The 18458-nt window shown below is 37.8% G+C and overlaps 1 protein-coding gene across 2 annotated transcripts in view; it reads right to left on the reverse strand.

Moving 5' to 3' along the window:
- Positions 1 to 8884: 8884 nt before the first annotated feature.
- The window catches only part of MEGF9 (multiple EGF like domains 9), an 83713-nt gene continuing 74139 nt past the window's right edge, over positions 8885 to 18458 (reverse strand). For both annotated transcript variants that reach the window (XM_081067464.1, XM_081067465.1), the window contains 3 exons: positions 16182 to 16325; positions 15364 to 15633; positions 8885 to 13579 (listed from right to left, as the gene is read on the reverse strand). In XM_081067464.1, coding sequence (XP_080923590.1) covers positions 13128 to 13579; positions 15364 to 15633; positions 16182 to 16325 — 866 coding nt within the window. In that variant the 3' untranslated portion in view covers positions 8885 to 13127. The remainder of the gene's footprint in view (positions 13580 to 15363; positions 15634 to 16181; positions 16326 to 18458) is intronic.

The raw sequence follows: 18458 nt of genomic DNA on the forward strand, positions 1-18458 counted from the left end.
TTGGAGAAAGGTGTTTTACAAGCAAGATCTATGCCCTACCAGACGAGGACAGAAACCTGTACACACCGTATGGCCCTAGTTCCACACTTTTTAAGGCCAGAAGAAATAAAATAGCCGTTTGATGCAAAACTATCTACAGAGCCCATATCATGCTCTTCATCCCTCCATGCTCTCTCGCAATTCAGACAAAAGTCGTTATCCTTTACGGATAAGGAAATGGAGGCTCAAGAGATGTGAACCAATTTCCCCAAAGTCATACAGCAATCCAATGACAGAGAAAGGGATTTGGACCTTAATTTCCTAATTCCCCAAAACTGGCACTCCTGAACTTTTGAAAACTTACAGAAAGCCTAGATTCGTCCCAAATCGAGATCCTCCTGCCTGAATTGATCATCCTCAGTACCACGGCCAGATCCCTTTGCATCTAAATCCAGAAGCTGGTTAGAAGAGAGTCAAAGGCTATTGGGAAAACTATCCTAATGTGCCAAGACCTTTTGAGCACCCTTCCCAGCTGCACATTTGAATATGTAAACCAGCAGTAGTTGTAGGCAAAGAAGGGTAATTGACTCAATCAACGGTCTGGAAATTTTGCAGATTAAGAAAAGCACTGACGTCTTGATTATGACTTGCAAGAGAGGATGTAAACTTACCTGTCACTTAAATGCAGTGGATTTCTATTGAAAGAGCAGGTGAGGACCTAGGGAGGAAAAACCACAAGTAAGTGGCCGCAGCACCTGCTTCCTCAAAGGGATGTCTGTAAGGGTGTGTGTCTTTGCCTATGCCTTCCCCTCTGTGTGGCAGGCCACGCCACTGCACAGTTTGTGCCCTGCATGAGGACACCCAGACCAAAGGCAGGGGGAGGCTGAAATCCAGTCCATGCTCTGCTTCCCAAAGCCGAGTCCATTCCAAAGGGCATATTTTTCTAACTCACCCAAAGGAACTCTTGATACTAGTGGTTCTTATAGTCTAAAATACTTTTCCTTCCCCCTCTCTGCCTAATTCCCAGAGTTCCTCCAACCATGGTTTAAGAGAGAGTTCTGGGACCCTGTTTGGATAGCTGCCTCACCTCTGGACTTCCAGGACACCCAGGGCTTGGGCTTGTCTCTTTGATGGCACTCACACAGCTCTGTAACTGTCTGTTAACTTGGCTGTCTCCTCTATTAGACTGGGAGCTCCTTCAGAGCAGGACTTTATTTTAAATCAATTTTATTGAGATATGGTTTACATAGAATAAAATGCATCCATTTAAAATATACGTTCTGATGAGTTACTGCAAACTTATATACCCATGTAACCACCAACCACCACACTCAAGATGTGGAACAGTGCTCCCCAAAAGAACCTTCTGGAACTTTCCGGGATGGTGGAAATGTTCCAAATCTGCACTGTCCAAAAGAGTAGCCACTAAGCGCATGTGACTTTTGAACCCTGAAAATGTGAATGAGGAACTGAATTATTCGAGATTTTATCTTAATTAAATTTAAATAGCCACATGAGGCTAGCGGCTACTGTATTAGCATAGGTATAAAATATTTCCATCACCCCAAAAAGTTCTATTGCGATCCAGTCCCAGTCAATACAGTACGTGCAGTATGTACTCTTTTGTGTCTGGGTTCTTTTCAGAGCAGGGACTTTTCATTCTGTGTCCTAGGGTCTATTTTTAGTGTGTGGCAGATAATAGGCACTTAATAAATGTTGGTGAAAGAATGAGCTAATAAATCTTAATCAGAATTAATGATCTTACCTCAAACACTTTTTTCTCCCCACCTACTAGAATACCAGAGAGGAAAAGGTCCTCACAGAGAACATTTAACTAAATCTCTTGGATGTACCTATGGAAAAACTGAGACCTCAAGGGGTTCAATGGCCTGCCCCAGTTCACTCTGTATGTTTATAACGGATCGTGGATTGCAACCTAAATGTATAGACTCTGAAGCCTGTATTCTCCTCACTTCACAGTACAGTCAGCGCCCCTTATTCTCGGGCAATATGTTCCAAGACCCCTAGTGGATGTCTGAAACCATGGATAGTTCCGAACCCTATATGTACTATGTTTTTTCTTATACATACATACCTATAACTATGAGATTAGGCACAGTAAGAGATTAACAACAATAACTAATAATAAAACAAAACAACCATAACCAACTGTAATAAAAGTTTGTGAATGTGATCTCTCTCTCTCTCTCTCTCTCTTTCACGAACAAAACAGCTATGAAGTGACCAAGGGGTGGTATACAGCGTGGGTAGGCTGGACAAAGGGACGATTCACGTCCCAGGTGGGACAGAGCGGGATGGCACGAGATTTCATCATGCTATTCAGAAAAGCATGCAATTTAAAACTTACAAATTGTTTATTTCTGGAATATTCCATTTACTATTTTCGCACCATGGTGAACCATAGGTAACTGAAACTGAAGAAAGTGAAACCACACACAAATAAGGAGGCACTACTGTACCCACTACTCATCCGTTTCCCCTAGGCAAACATGGCAACTCTTGGGAATCCTGTGGGACCATGGGAAAGCCTACAGGATGGCATACTACCTACTGCAGCCTCCTGTGGATGCCATCCTGGCCCCAAGCCACCCACCGAGAACAAAAAAACAGCAGCAATTCAATTTAGAAAAGTATCTCCTTTCATTCCAAACACACGTAAAACCTAGGAGTGGCCTTACTCTAATACTTGTCGGAAAACAAGCCAGCTGATGCCTGATCGAATTCTCCCCTCATTAGAGAATAACTGCATTTTTCGGTAAAGCTTTTATCGAAGACCTCTTAAATAAAAGGCAGAGTGGGAAGGAATTATTCACTGAGGACATGGCATGTGCTGTAGACATCACATGTAAGATTTCATTTAGCCTCAATGCCACCCTGAGAGGTTGGCATCATCATTCCTTTTGCAGGCAAGGAGAGTAGGTCTAAGAGCCACCAACTAGTAACTCGCCCAGCATCCCCTGGTTGTGAATTCTGCCCTGGAATCCATATCTCTGCTTCCAAAGCTGATGCTCTCTGTACTACAAGCTACTGTTTTTCAGAACTCAGTGAAAGAGGTTTTCTGTTGATGCTCCAGAGTGCATCCTTTAATTAGACAGCAATAGCTAAGTGACCCATGTTGTTGGTTGCTGGGAAACTCAGCCAAATTGGGTGTCAATTGCTAACGTAACCTTTAGCCTGGGTTCGCTGGCGTACTGCCTCCTCTTCGGTATACTTAATTAATATTTTCACCCTTAATTGAATGGTTTAATGAGCTCTTTTAATACGAAAAAGTGAGGTACAGATTATAAGTAAATGAAGTTAATTCTTTACCCAGGGCCAATACCTATTAACATTGCTACCTTTTCACTTTTACTGAAGGAAACTGAAAATATCATTGTTGCCAAACTCTGATCCTTGCTAGAGAATTTAAAGGCCTCTCCATTTCACACGATTCCTTTGGGAATTAATGGCCCATTGGAGTCTATACAATTTACTCAATTACCCCAAAAACGATTATCTCAACTAAAACAGAATCTTAATAAACAACCATTACTATCAGTTATCCTTGTCTGGAAGAATCTCATCTCTTGGTAAAAATACCTTCTTAAAATGAAGTTGGATAATCCCCTAGCTATGCTGCTTACAGATAACCATGGCCCATTTAGAAAATGTTTGGGGGAAATTAAAAAGCTGAGCTATACACTGTTGGTTCTGCAAGCTACTGAAAACAAAGGCAGGGAGGGGCGAGCACCAAAAGCATCCACCTAGCAGAGTAAGTCTGCTCCCTACCCAGTCAGCACATGCCACAATGTTGGAGGATATGCAATCCAGTCTGTGGGCGAGATCTCTCTGCCTGAAGGAATGAGCTTCATCAGCACCATTCCACTGCAGGAAAATCTGGGCTGTTTGTCCAACGGTCACTCAAAAACATTCCTACTTACAAGTGACTTGGTGCTGCCCAAAATAACAGTCTGTTTGGTTTTTGGTTTAGGCTAGCTCTAACTCAAAGCCTACAAACTGCAGTATACTTACATTTCCATATTGACCTGTATAAAAACTGCAACGCAGCTGATTCAATTCACCAGTGTTTATTGAGCTTTTTTTGTTACCAGGGCCTGTGCTTGGCAATGGGATTAAAAGATGAAGACGGTCCCAGCCCTCAAATTGAACAGATAATTGGATAATAGAGTCTCACTTTCTTCTTCATCATCATAATCATCATCATCATTTTTATCAAATGCATGTTGAATTTTGTTAAATTCTTTTTCTGCATATACTGACATGATCATGATTGTTTTTCTTTTTCACTCTGTGTGAATTACATTGATTGATTTTCAAATATTACATCAATCTTGTATTCATGGTGGAAACCCCAGATGGTCGTGAAGTATTGTCTTTTTTATGTATTGTTGTATTTAATTTGCTTACATTTTCTTGGAATATCTGTGTCTGTGTCCATGAGGGATATTGGTCTGTAGTTTTCTTTTGGTGTCTTTGGTTTTGGTATCAGGGTAATGCTAGTTCCATAGAATGAGTTGGGAATATTGGCTCCTTTTACATTTTTCTGGAAGAGTTTGTGTAGAATTGATATTATTTCTTTAAATGTTTCATAGAATTCACCATTGGTGTGATCTGGACCTGGAGTTTTCTTTGTGGGACATTGTTAAATACAAATTAATTTCTTTAATAGACACAGAGCTAGTTGGATAATCCCCTTCTTTTTGGGTGAGCTTTGCTAGTCTGTGTCTTTCAGGAATCTGTACATTTCACCTAAGTCATCAAATTTATTGGCTAACCTTCCCTTATTATCCTTTTAACATCTGTGGGATCTATAGTGATGTCACCTCTTTCATTCCTGACACTGCTTTGTGTGTGTCTTCTCTCTTTCTAAAATTTTTCTGATTCTTCTGGCTGGAAGTTTACCAATTGTATTGAATTTCTCAAAGAACCCATTTTTAGTTCCATTGATTTTCTCTATTGTTTTCTTTTGCATTTATTTTTGCCCTTACCTTTATAATATCTTATCTTCAATTGTTCGGGGTTTGTTTTGTTCTTCCTTTTCTAATTTTTCAATGTAGAAGCTTAGGTCATTGATTTGAGACCTTTCCTCTTTTCTAATGTAAACATTCAGTGCTCTGCATTTCCCTCTAAGCATTGCTTCAGCTGCATCTCACAAATTTGAAATGCTGTGTTTCCATTTTATTTCAGTTCAGAATACTTTCTAATTTTTCATTTCTTCTTTGACCCATGTGTTATTCAGAAGTATGTTAATTTTAAAACATTTCAGATTCTTCTAGATGTATTTGTTACTAATTTCTCATTTAATTCTAGGTGGTCAGAAAACATATTTTGTGTGATTTGATATTTTTTAATTTTTTTACGACTTATTTTATGGCCAAGTGTATGGTCAATCTTGGTAAATGCTGCACGTGCAGTTGAAAAGAGTATATATCTGCTGTTATTGGGTGACTGTTCTATGTCAGTTAGGTCAAGTTGGTGGTAATGTTGTTTACGTGTTCTTTGTCCCTCCTGGTTTCTGCTCTACTTGTTCTGTATGTTATTAAGAGAGGGGCTGCAGTCTCCAACTACAGTCGTGGTTTTGCCTACTTCTCTGTTCAGTACCATCACGTTTTGCTTCACGTATTCTGAAGCTCTGTTATTAAGTGCATATAAACATTTGGGATTCCATATCCTCCTGATGAATTTTTTTTACTATTGTGAAATAAAATGTAGTGGATTTGTTTTGTTTGTTTCTTTAATACAGAGATCACCAAGTTATGGTATTTCCTTCCAAACCTTTTCTGTATGTATTTTTCCAACACAGTTGAAATCATGTTGTTTTCACCCATTTATATCCTATTAAAAAGTTTTACTATGAAGTTTTACATATATACCAGAGTAAATGTATGTGTATACACGATGTTTGAAAAAGAATACAATGAAAACCTATGTACACACACACACCCTACTTAAGAAAGAACATTACTAATACTTTTAAAGTCATCTGTGCACCCCGTTCTGCCTTCCAAAGCTCTCTTTTGTATCAATCATTTCCTTGTTTTTCTTTACAGCTTTCCCACATATGTATGCATTTTTAAACAACACATTCCATCTTCCATTTTTGGCCATTATATAAAAGTATATTGTATATATTCTGACTCATTTTGCTCCACGTCGTTTTGGAGATTTATCCATACTGATGTCTATAGTTGTAATTCATTCATTTTCAACTACTGCATAAAGTTTTGTTCAAAGTATACGGAATCGGCCACAATTTACACATTCCCCTACAGACAGACACGTGGGGTGTTTCCAAGTATTTTGCTGTAACGCATGATGCTTCAATGAAGACTTTGACATGTGGGTCCTGCTGCACGTAAGGGTTTCTCTAAAACCACACATCCGAAGGGGGACAGCATTCACATCTTCAAAACATCCTGGCTTTCTTCACTCAACTTTCATTCTGTTTCTAATCACTCTTCCTTATTCTTTTCAATGACTGTGTTATCGCAACAAGTGCATGCACTGTGCCACGTCTCTGTTGTTAAGTATCTAGAGTTTGCCTCATTTTTCTGAACTTTATCCACAACTCTGGGGAAAAGAAGGCATTTATTGCACAGAAGTCTCATTTCTTGATGAGGGATTCCCAGAAACGGATTTCTTCAATCAAGGCTGCAGCAGTTTACATTCAGCAGGAGAGTTTTTATTGCTGAAATACACAAAGTAATCCCCGTCCAAGTCATTGTTAATCCTTTTGGGACCATAGATCCTTTGGAGATTATGATTAAGGGTACGGAACTTTTCTCCAGAAAACACATGCACAAATTACTTGTATTCACAAACAAAACAGCATACAATTTCAAGAATTTCTCAGACCCTCTGAAGCCCATATGCTGATATCTCTATTAAAGTGTCTTATCCACTGAATATGATTTCTTATAAAACTTCACAAAAGAAGTCCACATACCAACTCTTGCATCTGTTTAGTACCTTTTGTTGTAAACCATTTACTGAGCACCCACAATGTTCCAGCACTAGACCAGATACTACAGATAGAATAAATGATCCTTGCTTCAGGAAATATAGTCTACTGAGGAAGACATAAAATAACAAGTATTTACAACAAAATATGTGCAATAATAGAGGTGTTCATTCGACACAATGGAGATAGAATTAAGGATCAATCAACTTCTTTTTATCAAGGGGCTACAAAAAATGAAGAAACCTTCCCCGGGATGTTATAGACAGCAAAAAACAGTACCAGCAAAAGGAGAACATCGGGTAACCTGGCATACCCATATACAGGAAATTATACAGAAGTTTAATTAACATGATTGGGTTAGGATGGCAGTGAATATAAGGAAAGGCCAAGACTCTTCCTTATTTGGGGCAGAGACCAAAGAAAACAACATTGACATAGAAAACTTGAGCAGTTGGTCTGACAACACAAAGGAAACCACAAAAGAAGATTTCCTCCCAAAAGCTTCCTTTATTAACCAAACCTACTCTTACCACATACAAAGAAAATATTTTCCCTATTTTTTTCTGCAACTGTCAGAAGTTTGGTGTTCAACACACAAGGTTTCAAACTTACTTGTTAATACAAGCAGACAACACATTCTAAATTTAACATTGTCCGATGGATTTCATTTTGTAAGTGGAAGTGTTAGAAAGCCTGTAGAATAATTGCAATTTCTTCATAAAACTGCCTTGAAAAACTAACATAGGTAAAATTGTCATTCTTTTTTTAAACACTCACTGAGAACGTTGCTTCTAATATTCTTAATACTATCATCTCATGAAAAACATTGGGTTGTTTTGAATTTAGCTTCACTTTTTTAATGTAACTAAACACACTTATTCCTTTAAAGTTACTAATTTAATTATAACATAGTATGTGTAATTTTTAAAAACACATGCATCTTCTACTCCTATGGACAACAAATAAAACCAATTTTGATAATGCAATCTAGTAAATGTCTTTACTTGATAAGACTTTCATCAAAACTATGACTACAACAATAAAAAAGAATGTTTCTGATGTTTCCTTGTGCTGTGGTAAATTTGTAGATTTATTTTCTCTTGAAATTTTAATTTGCTTAGTTTGATTTCTGCCATGCTCATTCTGTTTCCTTAAAATAATACCCAATTCATGTACATCATAGAACTACATGTACAGAACCACATGTATAAGTGTATAGGGTAGGATTACAAGCTAATAAAACTTGGTTTCTTGTATGACTAGAAAAGAAAAGCAGGGTTTTACTGTTTAAATATCAACAACCAAAGTGCAATAAACCAATTGAAGTTTATGAAGCTCTCAGTACATAAAAAGGTCTGACTCCGTTTTTCTTCTTTTTCAAAGTACCCCTTGGATCTCTAAAGGGCATGCCACTAAACACACCTGAACTTGGTCAAAATAGAAGATCTTCAAGGGTACCTTGAAATAATAAAAAGATGGACTCTCATTACCAGGTATTTAAATAACACATGGAACATGGTTGTGGCCCTTCAAATTTATACTCCAGAAAGGAAATTTTTTACATGTATGAAAAAGAAATCCAAAAGGAAGCAAGTTTTTTCTATAACATTTTCAGGGAAATCCCAATGGATCTGAGAGGACAAGCAAAAGCACGAAAAAGAATATATGTTGATGTGTGCTTTTTTTTGCAGGGTGTTTTGTTTTGTTTTGTTCTAAGAGGGGGAATCTTCTTCATGGGGCATTTTTTTCCCTAAGTGGAAAACATTCTTTAAAGGAACCTCTTAAAACAAAAAGCAATAAATGAAGGCTTCAAAGATTTTTCACGAAGTGGTTTGAAAATAAATTATCTGTGATATCTGTTAAAAAAAAAAAAAGACTCCCAACAACTCTGACCACATAAAAAAGTAAAACAACAAATCTATAATAGGTACAAATTATATACATTTATTTTTTAATAATTTTAAATAACACTCTTGTATAAATTCTTTCATATATTCAAATCATACACAAATTTAGAAATGCATCATGAAGCCTAGTACAGCATATGTATGAGCCACATTTTGGAAATTTGTGTTAGAATTTTAGTGACATAAATACAAGTTTAATGTTTCAGAAACATTCCTAATTGCTTGGGCTGAAATTGAATGTATTACAGAGTGCTTGCGCCCAGCATTAAAATTGAATTTTAAATCATTTAGATTTTGGACTAAGTTAAATCGGAAGCCCTGGGCTCACCGAGGGCTGCTGGCTGCAGTTACCGCACATGCATAAGTAGCAAGGAAGATCCCTAAACGCCTTTGAAAAAGCATCATTCAACCAGTGACATTTCAATGATCCATAACCTTTAGTTCATCTGATAGTGTTTGACTTTTCCAGATGAATCAGTGTGTTTTTCCTGCTTTTTTCCTTGGCATAGTTACTGGGTCCGCGTTACAGAGAAAACTTGCATTAGCTTTCTGTTACTCCCCTGCACACACCAAACTCGTTTTAGTGCCCAAACTCTTTCCTACGAAGAAGATTGTAACAGGCCAAAGGTTCTTCATGGATGAGGCCAGAAATGACCTCCTTCCTCAAACAGGTTACACTGGGTAGCTGTCCACGTCTTTCACTTTTGTCAGAGAGCTTTCCTCCAGATGTGTCAATTAATTCAACACCTACCCACATACCTCAAAATGTACGACTCAGGGAATGTTCGTTACCAGTGGTGCTGTGCTCACCATGTGTCCTACCAACAACACAGGACCAAGGTGAATGAATGATCTAACAACCCAATTCCTACTGAGGCTGCCAGGAGGAAGACGTACTGGTGCTTTAGCTCTCTGCCTCCAAAACAGCACAAGAGGGCGAACCATCCTGAAGGCACTCAGCTGACCAAAGTGAACGTGCGGGTCACTGAGTGTTGTTTCCACAGTCAATTTTCCCACAAATATTGGGGCTCAAAAGTGCCAAGTAATTTGACGCTTCTACAAATCCTCTCCCCCAAAAATCTCTCTCCTCCCATCCCATGTCTGCTCTCTTCTCCTCTCTTAAAATTCAGGTATCCCTAAGAGTAACACATTAAGTCTATCATAGGACCTTAGTATAAATGAGGTTTAGTTTTTATTATCATTTTTCTCTATAACTGAAGAAATTCCATTAATAAGCAACCTCTGGGAGCTAGAGTGTGGAGGGAGGGAGGAAGGTGAAAATGAGGACAGACATATTAAAAACACTACCTAGGACATCTGTCAGAAATGCTTAAAGGTTTACTAAAATGAATTGATGAAGATAAAAATATCGCTGAATAGCAGTATCTGTCATTTATCAATAAGATGCACACTAGTCTTATCTTATTTGAAAACAAACCCATTTCTAATCTTCAGATACAAACTATTCCAATATTAGTATTTGTAAAGGACTGATGGGATTGTGGTAGTGAATGCTGTGCTTATGGGGATCTTGCCTCTAGAGCAATGAATATTGTGTAATGCATTCCATACTAGTTTTCTAGTCTGATTTTGGTGTAGATCACTTCATGATATATTTATATTTTAGAGCAAAATTATTTCCACCAGCAAAAAGCAGGACATAAAATGATATTTTAAAAAATTAAGTCCTTAATTTTTTCCACTGGGAAAAATTAAAAGCATGATATTGGACAATTTGGAAGTATTTAAAAGTAAATATTCTTTGTGATTCAATTTTTGCAATATCTTTTAAAGTCTGTTTCAAGGAATCTCTACATGACCAGAAGCTGGACTGTTTGGCTTTGGCTCTTAGACCCCAATGAACAATCCCTTTTTCTATTTTGGGTTAACTTCTGTTTAACAAACGTCTGTGTCTCAGCACCCTTAATCCCTGGCTTTGAGGCCGTGGTAACCTGGGGAAAAGGCAGGTACACCACTTTGCACAACTCCTTAAAATTGTGCAGTGCACAGCCTGTACACACGTATGTGGCAGCTGCTGGGGAAAGGGTAGTTCACTTTAATGAAGCGCAAACTGCTATTTTTATTTTCTTATGGCCAAAACTGGTTTCAGAGAGTAATCCTCCTGTGCTCTTTCCACAAAGTCCTTCATAGCCGTATGGTCCTGGATGGTAGCTGTACTCAACAACATGAGAAACATTCACAGATGGGAGTCTTCCTCCCAGCCTCCGGTGTCTGTGGCCATGCAATTTCTGCATCAGCACATTGTTGAAAGAGTATGTGCTCCATAGTTAGGAGTCTGAATTCCAAGCCTAATAATGACACATTGTGTAGCCTTGTACAAGACATTTAACCTCATCTGTAAAATGGGACTACTACTTCCTTGGGGAGGAACAAAAGACACACATATGGAAAGATGCTTTGAAAGCTGCAAAGGGCTGTAGAAATGTGAGCCTACCGTAATAGAATGGACTCTCTACTCATGAGCAATGGCAGAATGGCCACAGCACCTCCGCTCACCAGAAGCACACTGTCTACCAGGCCACCCTCCAGAGCATCCCCTCTAAACCCCGAGAATAACTTAGTATCTCCTACAGAGGAATGGTCAAATTCCAGGCTTTGCTCTGGAGAACTCATATAAAGCGGTCAGCTCGGATTGCCTAGGTCTAATGAGCCTTTCCTTTATTCTAACCACTGGACAGGGTGCTGGCCCTCCTAATAAATACCTAAATTTGACTTGTCCTGGCTTGTTTAATCCACAAGCTGTGAAGAGCCTAATAGATGAGAGCAACAGCAGACGGCCTCCAGAAAACACTGCATCTAAAAGCAAGGATTCACCATGCTCACTCCGCCACAGTGCTGCCCTCTACCCGGACACGAAGACTGGAGAAATGCAGCGCTGCAGAGATGGTGCACACCTCAAGCACAAGTGAGAGGCTGTGTTCAAATGGAGGACGTATTGTTTTCAGGAGGCGAGAAGAAATATAAATATTTCACAGGCAAGAAAACCGGAGACCCCAAGCGATACGATGGCTTTTCTTTTGGAATTAAAATATTCCAATTCCTTTGGAAGACTATTTTTTTACATTAAAAAAAACAAATTTTTTAATGAGGATATCTCTACATTAATCTACGCAAGATATATAGAGTGGCTAATGGCTAATTAGGTGAGTAGCTTGGAGAGTGCAGCCTGTGTCCCAGCTTAACAATCATTGACTTCAAAATCTATTGCTTGAATCTATAATAAGTCAAAGAACACATAATTCTACTTTTAGGCTGAGAAAGGGGAAGAAAGATTAGAAACATTCAACCTCTTATAAATTTCAACAATGTCCAAAGAGGGACTAAAAATGACTGACGCTCACCAGAGGCCCAGCTCTAGCAATATTGCCACCTATTTTACAGTATTTTTACCAATCCCCATAGTTTCTTTTTACAACACCATTAACTGCTGTACAAATACATTCTAGATGATAAAATATGACCTGATTGGTTTTTTTACAAATAGATACAAATACAATGTTGACCAGATATGCTACATTAAATATATACACTTATTTCCCTAGAGGTGAGAATATTCCTTCTTTAGACAATTGGCCCTTTACACGGAGACCCTAAGGAGGACTGTCACTTCCAGCTCCCAGATGTTGCCTTCCTCTCTCTACCCTTAGAAGCTTACCCTGTGCCTTAATCCTACTCTCCGGCAAGTATTCTGGAAGGAAGAATCAAACTTCTATAAAGACCTTCCTTGGGACTTTTCTGCTTCCAGTCTAGAATCTATCAAAATTGTTTACTGTGATATAGCTCACACATCAGCTTTCCCTCAATGACGTATCTTTTAGTCAGTAAAATGAATATCATCCCTGACCCTCCTTTTTAAAAAATGTGTTTCTGGAATGGAGATGAAGTCTTGCAGCAGTCCTCACCCCTCCGCGTCCATCTTCCTGTGTCCACGGGCTGAGTGAACACTGCCCAGGAGTCTATTTGGAGGTCTGAGGGGATTGGGGCTGCACTACGGGGTCCAGCCTTTCTCTACTTCCATGTGGCTCGGTACAAAAATATACTTTCCTTCAAGTCCTTATCGACAGTGACGACTTCGGCTCCTCTTGGGGAAACTGAGAGCCATAGGCTAAGTGCGTTATGAATTTGTACCTGGAATTTCCCACGCGCTATGTGCCTGCGCTTCCCGGCAGCTCCGCCCAGGCCTGTCGCCCCGCCCCCGGGGCTGACGCGGTCTAACCTCCCGGCGCAGGCCTGGCTCCTTAGGCCTTGTAGTTATGCATGGGTGTCGTCAGGGTCAGCTGCCCATTGGGCGCCACTTCATTGCCATCATCCTCTAAGAGTCCTGACACATCCGCATTGGGGATGCTGTCATGGTAGCTGCTGAAACTGATATTGTCTTCTTTCAGCTCGATGGTCCAAAAGGGGGCGTTGAGCTTCCGGTTTTGGTACTCCCGGTACATGTATACAGCCCCCACAAATCCCATCAGCAGCACCACCACAATGATGATGACAGTCAAAATGATGATGTTAAACTGGGTCCATGATACATCGGCTAAAGCTGACGTGCTGTTTTCAGCAGAGCTTACTGAAAAAATAGTTTGCAGGACTGTGGGGGCAAGTGTACTATTTATAACAGGGGTGGGCACGGATGTGGTCAAAGAGGCATTGGAAACCAAAATGGTGGAACCTTCAGGTGTTGGAACAATAACTTCTGAAAATAAAAACAGAGAATGAAATGTAAAAGACAAAATTATCTAGTTTTAAGAAACAATAAAAGAAATACATGTGAGTGGAGGTTGATATGGCATGTTGACATGATATTCCGCTTTAAGGTCATGCAATTTAAAAATAATTTTTAAAGAAATATAGTGAAAAGAATCAGGGTCTAGGAAAGCTTGATTATTACAAGCACAGCCGTTGTCCAAAATGTGTAATATCTATATTAAAATCTTTGGAAAAATTCTAATGTTGGAGTTTTCCATCCTTCTTTATTCTTGGATAGATTCATATGAATTCCTGCAAAGGCAGTAAATATGTCACTGCTGAGTTCTAAATCACTTGGTTAAAAGTGACAGGGATAGATGACAATCATTTGAACTAAAATAGGTTCAGCATATCTGATGAAATTTCAGAAGTTTAAAATTCTCTTCAAAGGAAGCAGAAACAAAATAGGAAAAGTTGTAGTTCTAATTACTTCTGAATAACACAATTTAAATGTCCAAAATTGATGTCAGCCAAGGGAGAAGAGAGCCTTCCTTTAATTGCTTGTGTAGTCATTCTTCCTCTGTGTAGATTATAGCTATTTTATCATGGATGTACTATACGCTGGACTTCTAATGCAGCAGAGCTCATGGAAACACCAAAGGCTCTGGAATCAGGTAGTGCTGTGTGGTTATAGATAAGTCAGCCAACCTTTTTAAAACTAGGTTCCTCATCCATAAATGGGAATAATAATATCTACTTTGCAAAGTTTGGGGGAAGGATTGAATAACTATATAACATTATCATGGTTAATATCTACAGTGCTTGGCACATAGTAGTCACTCAACAAAATAATTGTTACCATTATAATTCATCACCACAGTCAGCCACACCAATCTATCCTAAAAAGAGGCATGTTTTATATTATTTAATAACTAATATGAAAAATCATCACAGCCCTGTCAGCTATGTATGGACAAGATATGCCTCTGAATGGGAAACAGGACAGAGGGACACGATCTCCAAGCTAGTGTTAGGACTTAAGCTGAGTCTTTTAGCCTTGATCACAACAGAATGACAGTATCAAGAAAATGGCAGAAGGATGGCACTTGGCCAAATACCGGCTGTCCATCAACTCGGTATTCAGCATCTGTCAGAATAGCAAAGAATGGTTTGTAGAAAAACATGGTCTAATCTCTCTGTGACCTAAGAAAGCCTGAATATTCTTAACTCATCCTGAATTTCTAAACATTAATGTGTATCTAAACTCTTACTGAACCTCCCTGTAAGAAACACTTTGCCATAAGAATTATTTTTTTAAAAAAAAATCAAAAGGAATATTACTACTCTTTCCTCCATCACACATGGCAAACCTCAGGCCCAAAGTTAGGACAGATGCTAGAATGAACTCTTGTTTCTAACCAGATTATAGTACCCTACTTAAAAAAGACCTTCGGTGATCACTGGACATGATGAGAATACAGGAAGCAAAGGATAAAAGAAAAATGATAGGACTTTTAAATTATTGACATAAAAATAAAAGTAGATGAAGAGAAAATGTGAAAACACTGCAATGACTTTGTCTTGGTCCCCAAATTTCTGGAGTTGACCTTGAAGTAACAGGAGAGCAGCAGGAATGGAAGGAAATCTCTTTAGGCAAACATCTATGAAAAACAATTTCCAGAAAACTCCTCTGTTGGGACTGGAAGGTTTTACAAAGCTAAAGGTAGCTGTCCTGAACTTTTCAATGCTAGGCTTAGATATTAAATTTACAACCTTAGGTGAAGTTTTTACCTTTCTTGATGCAATTTTCTTGGTGGTCTCGGACATAACCTTCTAGGCAGTTCTCACACCAAAGCCCAGTGGTGTTATGGAGGCAGTTGATGCATTCACCACTCTCGGGCTTGCAAATCTTTGGAGTTTTAATTGGGTCCACGTGGCCATGACACTGGCACTTCACACAGATGCTGTCGTAATTGTAATAGCCATTTTCACATTTATTGCAGTTCTGGCCTGTGTAACCATTTTTACACTGGACACATTTAGGTTCCAATTCACCCAATGCTAAAACAGAGAGAACAACAAAATAATTTAGCACAGTCTCAAGCTACAAGTGAAAATGAAAAACAAGTACTAGTCCTCAAAAAGGTTTATAAACCCTCTCCTCTCAAACTTAAGAGACACATGGAATCAACCTAATAATCTACACTTTATTTATTCATTGTCCAGTTTATTGGGGAGATGATGGGCCATCAGAGAACCTATTCAGGTAGAAAACAAAAGAAATATGTTTACATAAGAAATCTGAAGAATGTGATGAATGGGCACTCAGATAATTTTTCTTTCCCTTCTTCTTTAGTCATCACAGATGTAATAAAATATGCTTTTAACAAAAAGTTCCTCATCCCTCCCTCGAGTCTCAATGCATACATGTATTTGGATTAGATTGTGAATTCCTCACAGGAATCCCTTAACTTGTTTTATAAACCCTTTCACCTATAGCATCCAGAACTTTATTTATCAACACACATGATAACTGATTCGCTGATTTTTCCTCTAAAAACAACGCTGTAAAGAAGAAACAAAAAAAAAACAAACAAAAAATGCCTTACTTAGGATACAACTGCCTGTAGATGTCACTGCTGAACAAGGGCAGTGAAGACATTCTCTAGTGGCATCAGGACTCTGATAAAATCCGTCTTTGCATTCTTCGCAGTGGTCCCCTTGGCTATTTTCCTGGCAGTTTAAACAAGCACCTAAAGGAAGCAAAATATTTTAAGAAGTTAAAGATTTACTCTGAAAGTGCAGTAACTTTATTTAAATCATACCTCCAAACAAAAGACCTTAAGAGTCAACCAGAAGAAGTTATGCAGTAGGGACTGGACAGAGTTCAGTTTCTACCCCATCTTCTTTCTACACTGGCCAGGTCTATAGATTTGTGTTCCCCACGAGAATGTAAACTCTTTAGGGAAAGGCTGGGTGCATGAGAAAAGATGCAATAAGCCCTTCTTGATGGACTACATACTACAAGCAGGCCAATTATTTGCGAAGAAAAAATAAAAACAATCTAAAGATCTATTGAAAGAAAATAAATTATACTATTTTAATCATTGGGATAATGTAGTTAAATAAGTGAACTAGACCTATATGTATGAACATGCATAAATCTTTAAAATGTTGGCTGAAGAAAGCAAATTGCAGAATGATACATACAGCAAGAGAGTACTCACTAATTTTGTAAAATTTTAAGAACCACACTGAACAATACAAAGCAAATATATTCAGAATACACTAAGCAGATGGATACATACATATGTAATAGAAATTAAATATAGACTGAGAGGGTCTAGGTAAATTTTATGCTCTGCTTGTCTCTGTAGAGGGAGGGAGAAAAACAAAACTAGGGAAGAAAATAGAGAAGACTCCAACTTTATTTGAAATTCTGTATTTCAAATATATAACTATATACACATGTGTATAAATATTAAGCAAAATACCAAAATGTTAATATTTATTGACTGTAGGTATGGGTACATGGATATTTGTGATATTATTTTCCATACATTTTTATATTTAAAAATTCAAAATTAAGATGAAAACAATTAATTAATAAAGAAAATGAAAAGAAAGGAGGCGAGCAAAGTTATGACTATGTGTTCTGTAATAATACTCCTTTGGTACTCGATTAGTAAGGATATTCGACAGGCATTGAAGAAGCATAACATCTGAAAAAGGGAAATGAAAAAGTGCAGTGTAATTTACATTCCTTCTTTAGGGATGTAAAGAGAAACTCAGAACTACTATTACAGAAATAAGTGAGTAAGCTCAAAGAAATCTAGGATTATAATGAAATTTTACATAAGCTAAATGTAGTTCAATATAAAACTATTTGTAAACAGTTTTATTTGATTTATTTTTCTTACTAGTGAAATATTTACAAAAAGGAGAAGAAAGAATGAGGTAGTGAAATGAAATGGTCTGACAACTGGATCAATATTTGAAAAACCAAAAGAATGAAAATGTTATTAACAAACGTCAAATTTCAATTCTTTTTTATTGACATATGATTGACATATAATATCTTATTTATTTCAGACATACATCATAGTGATTTGATATTTATGATCCCCACAATAAGTCTAGTGACCGTCTATCACCATACAAAGTTATCACAATATTATTAACTGTATTCCCTATGTTGTACATTACATCTCTGTGACTTGTTTATTTTATAACTGGAAATTTGTACCTATTAATAACCTTTGCTTATTTCATCACCCCCTAAAAAACAACCCCTCTCTAGTAACCACCAATTTGTTTCCTGTTTCTATGAGTTTGTTTATTCATGTGGGGTTTTTGTATTTTTTTTTTTTTTAGATTCCACATATAAGTGAAATCATATGGTATCTGTCTTTCTCTATCTGACTTATTTCATTTAGCGTAATGCCCTCGAGGTCCATCTAGGTTGCTGCAAATGGCAAAATTTCATTCATTTTTTATGGCTGAGTAATATTCCATTGTACATATGTACTACATCTTCTTATACCATCCATCTATTGATGGACACTTAGGTTGCTTCCATATTTGGCTACTGTTAATAATGCTGCAATGAACATGGGGTGCATATATCTCTTCATGTTAGTGTTTTCGTATTCTTTGGATAAATATCCAGGGTGGAATTGCTGGATCACATGATAGTTCTATTTTTAATTTTTAAAAGAACATCCAAACATCCATACTGTTTTTCCATAGTGACTACACCATTTTACAATTTCACCAACAGTGTACAAGGGTTCCCTTTTCTCTACATTCTTGCCAACATTTGTTATTTTTTTGTCTTTTTGAAAATAGCCATTCTGACAGCTGTGAAGTGATATCTCATTGTGGTT

The sequence above is a fragment of the Rhinolophus hipposideros genome (assembly GCF_964194185.1).
Source record: "Rhinolophus hipposideros genome assembly, chromosome: 11".
Lineage (NCBI taxonomy): Eukaryota > Metazoa > Chordata > Mammalia > Chiroptera > Rhinolophidae > Rhinolophus > Rhinolophus hipposideros.